Source organism: Electrona antarctica (genome assembly GCF_951216825.1).
Source record: "Electrona antarctica genome assembly, chromosome: 2".
Classification (NCBI taxonomy): domain Eukaryota; kingdom Metazoa; phylum Chordata; class Actinopteri; order Myctophiformes; family Myctophidae; genus Electrona; species Electrona antarctica.
In genome coordinates, this window is record NC_136807.1 from 3,325,354 (window position 1) to 3,340,747 (window position 15,394).

The 15,394-nt window shown below is 43.7% G+C and overlaps 1 protein-coding gene across 4 annotated transcripts; it reads right to left on the bottom strand.

The window, feature by feature from the left end:
• Nucleotides 1-1,718: 1,718 nt before the first annotated feature.
• On the bottom strand, nt 1,719-15,215 carry zgpat (zinc finger, CCCH-type with G patch domain). 4 transcript variants are annotated; one of them, XR_013788575.1, is made up of 8 exons: nt 15,142-15,215; nt 12,548-13,190; nt 11,796-11,929; nt 11,259-11,414; nt 6,922-7,047; nt 5,223-5,697; nt 2,329-3,509; nt 1,719-2,240 (listed from the first exon to the last, which is right to left on the bottom strand). XR_013788575.1 is itself a non-coding variant. In XM_079490380.1 (7 exons), exons 2-7 carry the CDS (start codon nt 13,147-13,149, stop codon nt 3,374-3,376), a joined length of 1,629 nt encoding a protein of 542 aa, XP_079346506.1. In that variant the 5' UTR covers nt 13,150-13,190; nt 15,142-15,215; the 3' UTR covers nt 1,720-3,373. The 4 variants fall into 4 exon arrangements, 1 of the variants encoding a protein (XP_079346506.1); XR_013788576.1 differs by having other exon boundaries at nt 1,719-2,284; XR_013788577.1 differs by having other exon boundaries at nt 1,721-2,154; nt 2,459-3,509.
• Nucleotides 15,216-15,394: the final 179 nt, after the last annotated feature.

The window sequence follows — 15,394 nt, forward strand, 5'->3', positions numbered from 1 at the left end:
GATGAAGGTCATGTCTATGTATGTGTTGTGATGAAGGCCATGTCTATGTATGTGTTGTGATGAAGACCATGTCTATGTATGTGTTGTGATGAAGACCATGTCTATGTATGTGTTGTGATGAAGACCATGTCTATGTATGTGTTGTGATGAAGGCCATGTCTATGTATGTGTTGTGATGAAGACCATGTCTATGTATGTGTTGTGATGAAGACCATGTCTATGTATGTGTTGTGATGAAGGCCATGTCTATGTATGTGTTGTGATGAAGACCATGTCTATGTATGTGTTGTGATGAAGGCCATGGCTAACAGAAGTCTATGTATGTGTTGTGATGAAGACCATGGCTAACAGAAGTCTATGTATGTGTTGTGATGAAGGCCATGTCTATGTATGTGTTGTGATGAAGACCATGTCTATGTATGTGTTGTGATGAAGACCATGTCTATGTATGTGTTGTGATGAAGGCCATGTCTATGTATGTGTTGTGATGAAGACCATGTCTATGTATGTGTTGTGATGAAGACCATGTCTATGTATGTGTTGTGATGAAGGCCATGTCTATGTATGTGTTGTGATGAAGGCCATGTATGTGTTGTGATGAAGGCCATGTATGTGTTGTGATGAAGACCATGTCTATGTATGTGTTGTGATGAAGGCCATGGCTATGTATGTGTTGTGATGAAGGCCATGTCTATGTATGTGTTGTGATGAAGACCATGTCTATGTATGTGTTGTGATGAAGACCATGTCTATGTATGTGTTGTGATGAAGGCCATGTCTATGTATGTGTTGTGATGAAGACCATGTCTATGTATGTGTTGTGATGAAGACCATGTCTATGTATGTGTTGTGATGAAGACCATGTCTATGTATGTGTTGTGATGAAGGCCATGTCTATGTATGTGTTGTGATGAAGGCCATGTCTATGTATGTGTTGTGATGAAGACCATGTCTATGTATGTGTTGTGAAGGCCATGTCTATGTATGTGTTGTGATGAAGACCATGTCTATGTATGTGTTGTGATGAAGACCATGTCTATGTATGTGTTGTGATGAAGGCCATGTCTATGTATGTGTTGTGAAGGCCATGTCTATGTATGTGTTGTGATGAAGACCATGTCTATGTATGTGTTGTGATGAAGACCATGTCTATGTATGTGTTGTGAAGGCCATGTCTATGTATGTGTTGTGATGAAGACCATGTCTATGTATGTGTTGTGATGAAGACCATGTCTATGTATGTGTTGTGATGAAGACCATGTCTATGTATGTGTTGTGATGAAGGCCATGGCTATGTATGTGTTGTGATGAAGGCCATGTCTATGTATGTGTTGTGATGAAGGCCATGGCTAACAGAAGTCTATGTATGTGTTGTGATGAAGACCATGTCTATGTATGTGTTGTGATGAAGGCCATGGCTATGTATGTGTTGTGATGAAGGCCATGGCTAACAGAAGTCTATGTATGTGTTGTGATGAAGACCATGTCTATGTATGTGTTGTGATGAAGGCCATGGCTAACAGAAGTAAAATTGTGTTAAAACGTACGTTGCCCAAATATGGAGATGGCTGATGTAATGGTACTGACTGAAAAATATTTGTGCATTTTTCACCAATGCAAAAAGTTGACTGAGATCAGAAGATCATCTACAAAGCATGTTTTCTGCACTAGTGAATGGTGTAAAAGTATAAAATCATTATTAGACATCTCAAATAATGCATTTTAGAATTCCATCAGTCCATATGTAAGTTCCAGTTTAGTTTTTGGAATTAGCTTCATTATCTTGGGTTCCACCTTGTCGATGAACATGAACCTTGCTACATATAATGAGCTGGTATAATGGTGTCGCTTATCAAGAACAGCTGGCAAAGTGACATGTGTCAATGTTTAAAACGGTTCACAAACATTTCTTTGAACATTTATTAAAAACATTAAGTGTAGGTGTGCCAGTTAGTGCACAACCACATGCTCCTTGAGTCTCTCTACAAAGCTAAATTTGCTTAAAAATAAAATAAAAAACATTAAATGTGGTGAAGTGTAATATTTTGTTAAAATAAGTGTTCAATTGCTCTATATTCCGATAGCAATCATCACAGCGTGCTTGTTCCCCCGTCTCCAGCTTCATCTTGAGTAAAGATCTATCAGTCTCTCAACCTCATAGAAGGCATGACCCTTTAAAGATCTATCTGTCTCTCAACCTGATAGAAGGCATGACCCTTTAGATCTATCAGTCTCTCAACCTGATAGAAGGCATGACCCTTTAAAGATCTATCAGTCTCTCAACCTCATAGAAGGCATGACCCTTTAAAGATCTATCAGTCTCTCAACCTGATAGAAGGCATGACCCTTTAGATCTATCAGTCTCTCAACCTGATAGAAGGCATGACCCTTTAAAGATCTATCAGTCTCTCAACCTGATAGAAGGCATGACCCTTTAAAGATCTATCAGTCTCTCAACCTGATAGAAGGCATGACCTTTTTGCGTGTTTTGGAAGTACTGATCAAAGTTGTATGTAGATGATCTTAAAATCCATTTTCTGTTCACGAAAGATCTGGAGAAATAATACACTCTATAGAAATGATTACGCAGAATATAGAGCTTTGACATTTAAAAAGAAAAAAACAAAAGAAAAAAATATCCATCCATCTTCAACCGCTTATCTGTAGTCGGGTCGCGGGGGCAACAGCTCCACCAGTGTTCCAGACTTCCCTCTCCAGAGAAACATTAGTGACTTCCTCCTGGGGGATCCCGAGACATTCCAAGGCTAGTGAGTCGATGTGTTTCCTCCAACTGCGCCTTGGTCTGCCCCGGGGTCTCCTCCCAGTGGGACGTGCCTCGAGGACCTCCCTAGGGAGACGCCCGAGAGGCATCCTAATCAGATGCCAGAACCACCTAAGCTGGCTCCCTTCCAGGCGAAGAAGCTATGTCTCGTGTGACTGAACTTCTCACCCCATCTCTAAGGGAGATGCCAGCCACCCGTCGAAGAAAACTAATTTTGGCTGCTTGTATTCGCGACCTTATTATTTCGGTCATGACCCACACTTCATGACCATAGGTGAGAGTAGGAACGAAGATTGCTCGGTAGACAGAGAGCTTTGCTTTCTGGCTCAACTCTCTTTTTGTCACAACAGTGCGGTACAGCGACTGCAATACCGCCCCTGCCGCTCCGATTCTCAGGCTGATCTCATTCTCCGTCCTCCCCTCACTCATGAACAAGACCCCGAGATACAAGAAGTGGTGCCGGTCCACTCTCTGAAATCATACTGAAGGTAGACATTGGTGAGTGATGTTAATAATAAAACAATATACCAAAAGACAATTAAACAATAGACACGAGATTAAGTTGATTGCAGAGTTTGTGCTTGAGAACAGTCAAAAGGTCATTTTCTTGTGTGTGTCGGCCTTCTTGTGCTCATTCTGGATGGATGTCTCTTGGGCTTTTTGCTGTGCCAGTAAACCACGGGCCGCACACAGCTTCTCCTCCAGATGAGTGACCATAGATGCATCCCTGTGTAGAAACCATACAGAGGGATGAGAAACTCCAAAGAAACAAGAGTGAGTAAATGGGCACAGCCCATAAGTCAGACTTCCCGTTAGTCTGACCTACGTGGCCAGTTAAGACTGAGGTTAGGTTAGGGCTCGTACACACTGCACGATATTTGCTCCAATTATGCTGTCGGGGAGCATTTTTGGCGCTCGCCGACAAAACTCCCGATCTGACGCAAGATCGGGCTTTGATCGCCAAGGTTTTGCTCGCTGTGTGTGAAAGGAGCTGCGAGAAGATCCAGCGCCGATAAGAGCGCTCGTCGACGTCTTCCCGTCTAAACTTTATCTAAACTTTATTCCTTGGGTAAATCCCTGTGTCATACATATGGGTAGTTATATTAGCCCAATATTGCTGTTACGCATTTCACTTGAATAATGTTGATAAACCACATCGGAATCAACTCTTCAAACGTTTGGACCTTGTGCGCTGTGTGTGTGTGTGTGTGTGTGTGTGTGTGTGCGAGAGAGACAGAGAATTATGAAAATCAAGATGTAACATTTCGCCTTGTATAGCCTATTCTTGTGTGTGTGCACGCAGAGAGAGAGAGCGGGGCGGTCCTGTGTCGGTCTCGCGCTTGTATCACGATTCACGGCATCCTCCACATACATGGGATGTCAAAATGAATTGGAATAAAACACAAATGATGCATTACTGTATGTATCGGGTCTGGATGGCATCTTGGTGAAGTCTTGCAGTGTGTTATCCCTAGTTGGGGATCAATCGTTTAGTGTGCAAGCCAAAGATATAATGACAGTCCATTTCAAAAACAGACTCCTGTAGTGTGAACTACATAACCATCTGATGACTCGCGGACAACTTTAAAACTCCTACAGTCTGTAGGGGCGACCTGAGGTTAGGGTTAGCGACCTACGTGGCCGGTTAAGACTGAGGTTAGGGTTACAGACCTACGTGGCCGGTTAAGACTGAGGTTAGGGTTAGCGACCTACGTGGCCGGTTAAGACTGGGGTTAGGGTTTGGGATAGTGTTATAATTATGTGAGGTCGGAATATTAAGGGGTCGGGAATAACGACATGGCTTGGGGAGATGTTATTGACTATCGTCGCTGTCATGTGGAAAGTTGGAAACCTTGTAAGTTCAAAACAGTTACTTTTCAGGAAATGGTGAAAAAAAACCTGTGCATCAATGGATCCAATGTAGTTATAATTTAGTCACAAGCTCATTTCATTAGTTAAATATTTATAAAACCCACAGACAGATTTAACCACTTTCACTTTAAAAACAATAAAAAATAGCCGCACAAGCTACAAGCCCACATCATGTTAAGCCCAACACACACCGTCTGTGAACGCCGCGCGTCAAAACAGCCGCCTCCGTTATTTTCAATGAACCTATCCCACACCGGCGGCGTCAGACGCCTCGCCTGACGCTCCGATACGCCGCTGTTCTATTTTCCAGGTGTTGCCGCACGGCTTCCATCCGGGAATCCGTGGGCGTGGCTGGCCAGCCGCACGGTAGCGCGCTGCGTCCTGTGGGTGTTGCTGTGCGGCTATGACGCGCGGCAATACTGTGCCGCGTCGCTGCGCACCCGCTTCACAGACGGTGTGTGTTGGGCTTAACATTGCGACATGCTATGAGCTATGAGCTCCCGTTTTTATGAGAGATTACTGTAAAGTACATTACAGTAAGTTTACAGTAAATGTAAAGAGTACTGACCTCCCTGCTCGTCTACTCAGCGCCTCCATTAGCCCTTTGATCTCCCTCTCTGTCTGAGTGACCTTTTCAGCCGCCTTGAACAGTTTAACATTTAAGCTTCGCTTTATGCTCTTTCCTCCCTGGTAGGCGTCCACGCCGCGACCCCGTCCACCCCGCGACGACGCAGGACAGGGAGCTCCGCTGGCGTCCACCCCGGCCCGCGACGACGCAGGACAGGGAGCTCCGCTGGCAGCCGACTCTCTCCCCCCGTCTCCCAGTCGTTGGTTGAGGAAGTCAAAGACACTACTGCGCCCCCTGGTGGTCCTGGGCCGCGGCTTTCTCTTTCTTGCTTTGTGTTGCGTTGCATCGCCGTCTTTGGCCCTCCTGCTCCGAGTCCGTCTTTGGGTGAGCTCACTGCACATGTCCAGAGACTGGCCTTTGGGCAACACCATGGCTGTCACTGGTTCTACGCGACCCTCTTGCTTCTTCCCCAAACCTGCGAAAACAAAAAAGGAACACATAACTTGTTTGTTCATGAATGAGGCTTTTGTCCAACCAGTCACTTGGACGACAGTCAATTAATATGTAGGAATTTGTCTTGGTTGAACTGGTGCAGAGATACACACCTATTTCACACGTGGTTATACAGTTATGAATGAGACCACCTACAATGATAATACCTGTGTGCACCATGAAGGACCCTCAGCTGAAGCTGATGGTATGTGAAAGGGGGCTTTACATTGTATGTTAAACTTTTATTTTGAAGGGCTTGGCCACAACATAACATAATATTTATTTTGATGTGGGGTTATGTATTTAATCAGCAGAACAGAGGTATTACAACTTCCCAGAAAAACTGTTTTTGACCTGGAGCCAGCTGGAGAGAACAGCCCAAGACAGAGATGCCTGGAGATCACTTGTTGACGGCCTATGCCCCAGAAGGGGTAGCAGGCGTAAGTAAGAAAAACTGTTAAAAGAGGGATAAACCTTGACAGTGATTCCTGAATATGCACATAAAACAGACGCTGGATGTATACATTTGCATGAGCCTACTGTACCTCAAACCATCTAGCTGCTACAGTAGCACCTTTGATGGAGTCATCACAATGTGCGACTGCCTGTCCATGGTGGCAGTCTGAACATCCATTGAAAAAGAATAAAACAACTCTAGGGTCAGTCTAACTGAAAATTAACACCTTGAGGGCCCGGGCCTATTTAATCCATTAATAAAATGTGCCGATCGTTTATAGCGCCCGGACCACTTTTACCGACGGACCGGATGTTGTTGTGAATGTGTGTGTAGCAGCTAACAATAGCCACACCACTCTAGAGTCGATCGACAACAACGGGAGGTAAGAATAAATCTATCGCGACTAGCGACTGGACAGCGGAGGGCCGTCAAACACAGGATCTTTTTTCATAATTAGACGGGATGATTTAGATCGCGAGTTATGAATGTTTTAAGATTTTCGTTGTCGTCCGCTAAACAGGCAGGGAACATTTGTGATGACGTGTCACTGTTGTGCAACACCGAGGATTGCGCAACAAGCACCTCTAGGCTGTAGAGCGATGCGATCAGTTTTCATAGCACAGATTTGACTCGGGCACATGACCGTGCACTTGAACTTGACGGTGATCTCCGTCCTGCGCCTCCAAGGTGTTAACATTTCTGTTTGTACTTACCTTTACCGTACTCATAGCCCATTCTATCTGTACGTACCTTTACCATACTCATAGCCCATTTGGAGCATAAGTTTGGAGCCAATGCCTCTGGTATGTGCCTCCCAGCCACCGAAATGAGAACTGCTGAAAGTTGCACTGGAGTCTTCAGCAGTAGAGTCAATAACTGTTGGGTAAGAGGGCTGAATATATTAGTACATGATTTGTGTCTTAAATAAATGTTAATAATATACATATTATAGCATACAGTAGCAGCCCCATTTTCTCATGGACAGGTAGGCTACACACACAGTACACACATGCACAAAAAAGGTACAATTTTATTTTACAATAGAATTTTGCGCTGCAAAACACTTATCATGGCCAGTTCCAGATGTAACTGCATTTATTATTTCCTCACAAAACATTTTACATCATCAGCTTCGATGCAAAATCCTATATAGTCTGTGATTAAAAACTCTAACTTGCAATCAGAGTTAGCTATGAGCCTTCGGCAGAGCATCTGATAAACGCTCATAGCCGAAACGCGTAAGTGTTTGTTTCTTGGTGTGTGTGTGCCAATAAAAAGGAAATGGAAATCAATTGATTTGAAATGTTGGATGTGCTAACTTTGGGGGATCTTTTTTCAAATCTTACTTTTGATATGTATACTGGGTTAGGGTTTTGGGTCCAGCACTCCACTGAGAAAACCCATTACTGATTATTTAGTCAGTCTTAGAAGAATCTAGTGTATGGTAGTCATAGGGTGTTAACCAGGGCTGCCAAGTCTCACGCTTTGAGAGTGAGAGTCACGCAATTTGACCTTTTACCACGCACCAAGCCACACCTCTCATTTCTCACGCACGCACAATACGCACGCCGAGGGGGGCATAAAATGTGCCAAAAAAGCCAAGCCGGCTATCATAATAACAATTTTCTCCGCGGCTCCGCCGCGTAATAACGCGCACCCATGTGTGCGTCCTCACAAACGGCAAAGATAGCCGATCTGCAGGAGATCATGCAGCGCTGTTATATGCAGTAGAAGGGTAACAGGCAGTGGACCACCAAATCGTCAGCAGGGTCCCTGACTGTGACGCATGGAAATGAGCCATGCAGAGTTTAACATCGCTTCGAAATATTTTTCATGGAAGACAATATAGCCTCCACAAGTTACAACATTAAGTGAGTAAGTCACAAGTGACTATCTCTCTTCTATACTGGTGTGTGGCGTCTCTTGCGTGATATGAGGAACGGCGCCAGTAGCCTACGCACATTATAGGGACAAAGTCGTGTGTGTGTGTGTGTGTGAAGGGGGAGGGGCCGCATCGCAACTTGTCGTTATAGTTCTGTTCAGAGAGGGAGAGAGAGAGAGAGACCACAGATGTGTGGGCATGGGGAAATTAAAAATAAGGCATTTTCCCAAATTCCAGGTTTCTGACTTTTTATTTCACAACATATTCCCCAATTTCCACTGAGATTATGGGGTGAATGAATGTGGCCAGACCCATCTTCTCTTTCTGTCATAGTGACATTGTCCTGCATCAGATCATGTCCAAATCAGGTTCTCCAATCCCCAGTAGCCTCTTCAGTTTTTTGAAGATTTTTTGAGTGGTGCAACCACTCCCTTACGGAGCTATGTGTGTGGCTGGCTGGGTCTGAGCACTATGGTCCTCATTCACAAAGGAGAAATACACCGCAGTGTAACGTATGCGTAAACAGATACTAAATATCATCGTATTTCTCTGTCCGATCACGCTGCGATTTGCTCCCGTCGTATTCAGGGAAGCTGGTGTAATCACTTAATTTGTGCGGATCGCAGAGTGTAGCCTTTCCGCATTTTTCCCAAGCGATTCGCCTGGTGTCGCCTGGTTAGAACGCCCATCCCACACCATATAAGGCAACAGGAAATATCGAAATACGTCATCATAGCCTGCAACAGCCGCGATGAGCTTGTAGAGCAGTTAATTTTGACAGGCGGGTCTCTGCACGGACAGATCTTCAAGCAAACAGCGCGAGTTATATGTATATAATTATAAACGAAACTTGCCAACTTGGCACGCATTACTTCACTCCTTGTTAAATGTCAGAACGTTAATAAGTTAATTAACTGATGTTACAGTTACTTTCACATAATGAGAAAGAAGTTAATTTGTACTGTTCACCACACGACCAAATGCTATATTAAAACTCGGCAATGATAAAAGGCCCTATTGATTAGTCTACTGCGGTGATTGATTTCCTGCAATCCCGTCGGATTTGGAAAGCAAATATATGGACATGCATGGACACAGGACATATTTTCTTTCTTTTTTTTCATGTGGGATTAATTCGTTTTTGGACTAAAGGCTATAGGCTATTTCATCCGATCCAACTACGTTGTATGTTTCCTCAGCTGCAGGTTAGAGTTGGCTATTCTGTGTGGCGTCCGCATGTGATCAATATACATTATTATAAATTAATACCACGACGCAAATGGAGGCAGATAGGTGCTTGCAGCAAAGGCATTTAGGCCTACGTGAAACTTTAATTGGCTGAGTCTTTGTCAACATGCTGATCAGCGAGTTACAGTGGCAATAATAATAATCATCAACAGCCTTTCTTGTCTGTCTGTCCGTCATGTTTGTGAACAAGCGCGAGTGGAGGTGAGCTGGCTTAAAACTATGATATGACTGGCCGACTTTCAAACACGCTGATGCCATTCATTCAAATAGGCTAATGTGGTCTTCTATTTTTTATATAGGGCTAATCCCCCCCCCCCCTCACACCGACAGTCAGACTGACTCAAAGGAGCTCCGTAACAAAACAATTTCAATAGGCCTATACTGCAGACATTACTACACTAAACAACGTTGGATTCGTACAGTGCAGAATGTAGATAAGTGTATGTTCTTATTATAATTGTGAGTTTGTTTTTTAACATGCAGCGAGTCCGCGAGACTGCGAGAGCCGATCTACAAGCTAGCGCGTTGCACTGCGAGTAGAAAGCTGTCAAGTGAGCAGCTCAATCGCGCATGCTAGAAATATCCTAATAAATAAATAAAAAAGGTGTCGGGCTTGCAGGGGCAGTTTCTGTATGGGACTCTAGGCTAACCTGCCTCTAGAATGCATGCATTTAGGCATACAAGTGATACTTGGCTTATATTATATATATCATTTTTTTTATGTGCGACCAATGTTGGGGACACATGCCTTGCCTACATATTTTATCTGAGGTTTGGGGACTTTTAATTGATTCAGCATGAAGACTAAAGCCTTCTTAATACATCTACGCAAGCCGTACACGACCATGAGAGGTGGCGCAGCTTTCAGCGGAATTTCCGACCAACCCACGTCACCGTCAAGTTCACGTTCAAGTTCATGAATTCCCACGTAATGTGGGAATCCACGTAAATGCCTGTCCGCTCACGCTCCGCTCACGTAACGTCACTTTATGAGCGTAAACCCCGTTGTGAATGAGGACCTATGTGTGTGGATTGCTGGCTGGCTGGGTCTGAGCACTATGTGTGTGGCTTGCTGGCTGGCTGGCTGGGTCTGAGAACTATGTGTGTGGCTTGCTGGCTGGCTGGGTCTGAGCACTATGTGTGTGGCTTGCTGGCTGGCTGGCTGGGTCTGAGAACTATGTGTGTGGCTTGCTGGCTGGGTCTGAGCACTATGTGTGTGGCTTGCTGGCTGGCTGGGTCTGAGCACGAAAACAGCGTGGTTGTTTTTCACCACCTGTGCGCAACCAAACACAAACACACATGCACATATTAACTGTATATATGATGATTTCGGGTGTGCCAGTACAGTACAGTACAGTACAGTACAGTACAGTACAGTACAGTAGTGGGCCCCCCACATGGTAACTCTGTCATTTCTCTACCGTTTCGGACGCGGGACGGCTCGCAGGAACCGGCCCGGCACCCTGGGCTCTATCCTGTGGGTCTGAAACTCCCCCCCCCCCCCCCCCCCCCCGGGGGCCCCCACACGGAGCTGCACCACTCTAGGGTGGGATGTCTGTATTCCTCTAAAATTGGCCTTTTTTAACATTGATTTAGAGTCTAAATCAATGTTAAAAAAGGCCAAATCGACATTAAAAAAGGCCAATTTTTTCTCACTCTTGGCATTTTCTGAAACTTGGCAGCCCTGTGTTAACCCATTTTGACCTGAGATCAGATTCTAAAAATGTCTTCTACATCCTGACAGTTTTCTGAAAAAGCTGTTTCTATGTCAGTCGTTCTTCGATTTTTCAAAAATAGCAGACCTACAAGCTTGTAGCGCGCCACTCGGTGGCGCGCTATGAGCTTGTAGATCTGCTATTTTTCAATAGCTAAAGCATAACATAATGCTAACACCAAAAGGGGTTCCCGCCAAAAATGGGTTAAAGGTCACTGTGACTGATAAAATAGTTACACCTACCTTTAGCATAAGCTACATCTCCGTCTGCAGAGTCGTCAGAGTCAGAGGAGATGGGGTCGTCTTCTCTCAGAGGAGGTATAATCCCATCGGCCTCACGCACAGCATCCTTCAGCAGGACGGAATCAAACTTCACCGTGTAGAAACCGTTGTCAATCTCTACATGTGAATGAAGCAGGAAGCATTTCAATTAATTAAATACAAACACACAAAACACACAAATTCCTTGTGTGAGTGTGAATGTTCTGAACTTATTAGACCGTTGTAGCTGAAAGTTTGGTTATTTATTTTGGTTATTATGTCCACATGAGTAATTATTGGTGCTTTAAAAAGGTCATTGATATAGTGTGACAATATTCGTCACATTATCGATATCAATGAATGTATTGGGTGAACTGAAAATGTTAATGTTCTATTTTGTCCATATCGCCGACGCTAAGCTTCTTATTCGACAGAATAACTGTTATGGAAATAATTGATAGTTGCAGCCCTACAATGTTTCCATCAAATCGCTGTGAAGTTGATTATCAGTGGAGTAACCTGTTATTTTGGCTGGGTACCAGATGCCATCCTCATGACGGGCCAAGCAGGCCGAGCCGTCTTGGAGGCTAGTGAGGTCCAACTCCAGGAAGTCTCTTAGTTCCAACATATGGACCACCTCACCGTGCGAGAACCTACGAAACATAAAAACACTATGATGTGATCTACAATAAAATGGGACACACAAAAATAATGAGACACATAAAAATGAGACACATAAAAACACAAGAAAAAGGAGGTCCTGCACATATATAACAGTAGTTTATAGGCTACTGAGTTACGACGTTTCGTAAAAACACTATGATGTGATCTACAATAAAATGGGACACACAAAAATAATGAGACACATACAAATGAGACACATAAAAACACAAGAAAAAGGAGGTCCTGCACTTATATAACAGTAGTTTATAGGCTACTGAGTTACGACGTTTCGGTCTCACAACCTTCATCAGGTTAATCTCGTAGGCAAAAGGACTATTTTCTACAAAATCATAAAAACACAACTAAACTTAAGATTTAACCACATGAACCCTAGCATCCCTATTCTAGGGTGAAGATATGGCAGAATAGAATAGCTTGTAGATTGCCTATTTTTGGGGGAGACATTTCGTGTTGAGGTAAAAAAAAAAAAGAGAAAAGAAAAGGATGGCTAGGATGAACTATTCTGGCAAACACTGCTTTAACTTCCAAAGATACATTTTTACAGTTCTTTGAAAACAAAAACAAAGCTAAGAGAACACATACTGTACCTGCAATTATCCGGAAAACGACATTTCTCCTCTAGAAAGTATGGACATGGTTTCATTGATTTCTGGGTGGGGTAGATGTACAACACCCTCACTTGTGCCTCGTCCCCGTCCGGGGGCTCTATCCCCACCACCATGGCATTGTGATACTCCAGTGTACCCCACGATGTCCGGTAGGGTGCCCTGACCTTGGTACCACTCATATTGTCTTCCTCTTCTTCCTCCTCATCTTCCTCCTCTCCGTTCACATCGCCGCCCTCTCTCCCACTATGCCTCTCTGTAGCGTCTAAACCGTTCCCAGAAACCGCCCCAAGCTCAGAGTAGAAAGCACTGAACTCTGGGGTCAAGCTGTCTGCCGTGCCGCCCGGCGATGCCCCTGCGGCTCCCACTCTAAGCTCACCACTCTCAAGACTGGCTAGAAGTTGACTCTTTTTGACAGACATCAAGGACGCTTCGGTGAGCTCTATGAGCTGAGAAAGGTCCTCCTTCAGCTGGAGCAGGTCTGACTGTTGAGAAGGGTCTGTGCCTGCAGAGAGGACCGTCTCCACCTGCTGCAGCTGGGCGCTGTAAGCGGCGATGGCCGCCTCCAGTGTTGCTTCATCCATAACGTCACCCCTCCCCTAGACTGTTTGTCAATGTTGAGTACCTGGAACCCAAAAAAAATGACACACACACGACGACATTTGAAGTCCACTTGAAACAACATTTGGAGAATCACAGTTGAAGATTGATTGATGGCTGGATGTAAGCCTATTTAAGCACGTTTACAGGAAGAAAACATTTTGATTAAATAATACAAAGACATTTAAATGTATTTATTCATTTGGCACAATTAGGTGCCCAGTAGTATGACTGGGAAATGTATCTAAAGCAGGGGTTTTCAACTGATTGTGAATGAGGGACCACCACCCAACCACTGTTGTGTTGCATGGGGGTTTGGGCCAAGATTAGTGCATGCAACACTTGCTATGCATCCCATGCGTATACATTCCACTGTTTCTCAACCAATGGTCCATTTACTACTAATCATTTCCTAATAATAATGACTCAACCAGACAATCCGGTGCACTTCCCCCTCTTGAGATTCCAACTCCCTTTTTCTGTTTCATTTCTTGACCTCCAACTGGTCAGTAAATGACTACATGGATGGACTCATCATAGGTCACCAGGTCATTCAGTTCACCGTTTCTCAACTAGTGGAAAGCATTTTGGTTTTTTTAAATCAACAAATCCTACATTACTAAATGAATGGTCAGGGACCACATCCGACCACTTGCAATTCTTCCACAGACCACCTGTTGAAAACCCCTGATCTAAAGAGTTTAAAATAAAAACAATGTATTCTATGCTGACGTTTAATTCAATGGTTTTGGAAATATCGTTCACATAGTCAAACTATAGGCTATTAAGCAGTGGTGGAAAGCTATGTGACTTACTCAAGTACTGTAATAAAGTACCATTTTGACGTACTTTACTTGATTATTTCATACTTTTATGGGTCTACTTCTACTCCACAAATGGAATCTGCACTCTGTAGCTACCTTGTGTGTGCACATGTATGTGGCCTAGACCAGTGGTTCCCAAAGTGGGGTTCGGGGACCCCCAGGGGTCCTTGAGGGAGTTCCAGGGGGTACCCAGCTAAATAATAGTTTAGAACCAAATGGACCCTTATGGGTCTGTAACTCTGAGTGTACAAATGGACCCCGACGGGTCCATTTGGTTCCATTTTGTACACTCTCAGAGTTAAATTAACATTGATTTTACAATATTAATTTGGTTCCCCGAGATAGAAATGCCATTAAATGGGGGTCCATAGACTATTGCATGTCAAACTGGGCCCCCCCCCAGTTTCCTTGAAATAAAACGGGTTGAGAATCACTGCTAGAGCTGTAAAAACCTTCTCTTATGGGGGTCCCTGGCATATCTTTTCTAATGGGGGTCTAATGCGGGCTGATTAGTGTCAATTTGGGGGTCCTTGACATGAAAAAGGTTTGGGAATCACTGGCCAAAATGATGTTTGGAGCCTGTGCTCATCTTCAGGATCGGATCTCACAGTCATTTCATCACTACATTTCATTTGATAGCTTTAGTTACTAGTTACTACTTACACATAAATACAAATTCACAAAGCATCCACTAATACTATATTCAGCACAATAATAATAATCATCATCATCATCATCAGCTTCAACATTCTCTGTTATGATTATACATTAATGCACTATACTCCTGAAATTAATGAGCATGCATATTACGTTTGGTGTCGTTTGATTCCATTACTTTTTGTACAAACATCTACTTCTAAGCTTCTTCCAAACCAATATGAGTTATAGCAGCTAAAGCTAGATAACATATAATAGGTAAAATAAATAACCTCAGTTAATTGAACACATAATTGTTACAGCGAATGTGCTGTTAATTGTGTTGATGTTGACGTTCCAGAGGACACAGTGTGTGTAGGGCTGTCGCTTATTGGAACAGAATCAACAGATTTAGATCTGTTCTTTTTCAGCAAGCGACACCGTCGTACTACGAAGCACACGTCGGGCTTCAGCGTCGTTGTAATTAACTAAATATAACCATGTTAATTAACCAACCTTTGATCATTCTATTCTTTCCACCCGACCCGTCCTCCCGACCCGTCTATCCATGGCAGGGAAATTCAAGCGTTTTTCAGGACAGTGTGTGTTCAACCTAGTATGATATACTGGGGCAGACCTGGTTGCAGATCCGGTTCATGTTATTGTTCCTAAGATCAAGATGCAATAATGTCACAAATCCAACGAGTTTCTTCGAGTACTTCCTTCCTGGAATACGTAAATCGACATGTTCATGATCTAGTATAACTTT

Bases quoted from the DNA above. Each gene is read 5' to 3' on its own strand.
- zgpat (XM_079490380.1), bottom strand. From the start codon at position 13,149: ATGGATGAAGCAACACTGGAGGCGGCCATCGCCGCTTACAGCGCCCAG. The intron at 11,415-11,795 runs GTTACTCCACTG...ATTCACATGTAG, and splicing joins GTACCCAGCCAAAATAACAG to AGATTGACAACGGTTTCTAC. The intron at 7,048-11,258 runs GTAGGTGTAACT...CTTACCCAACAG, and splicing joins AGATGTAGCTTATGCTAAAG to TTATTGACTCTACTGCTGAA.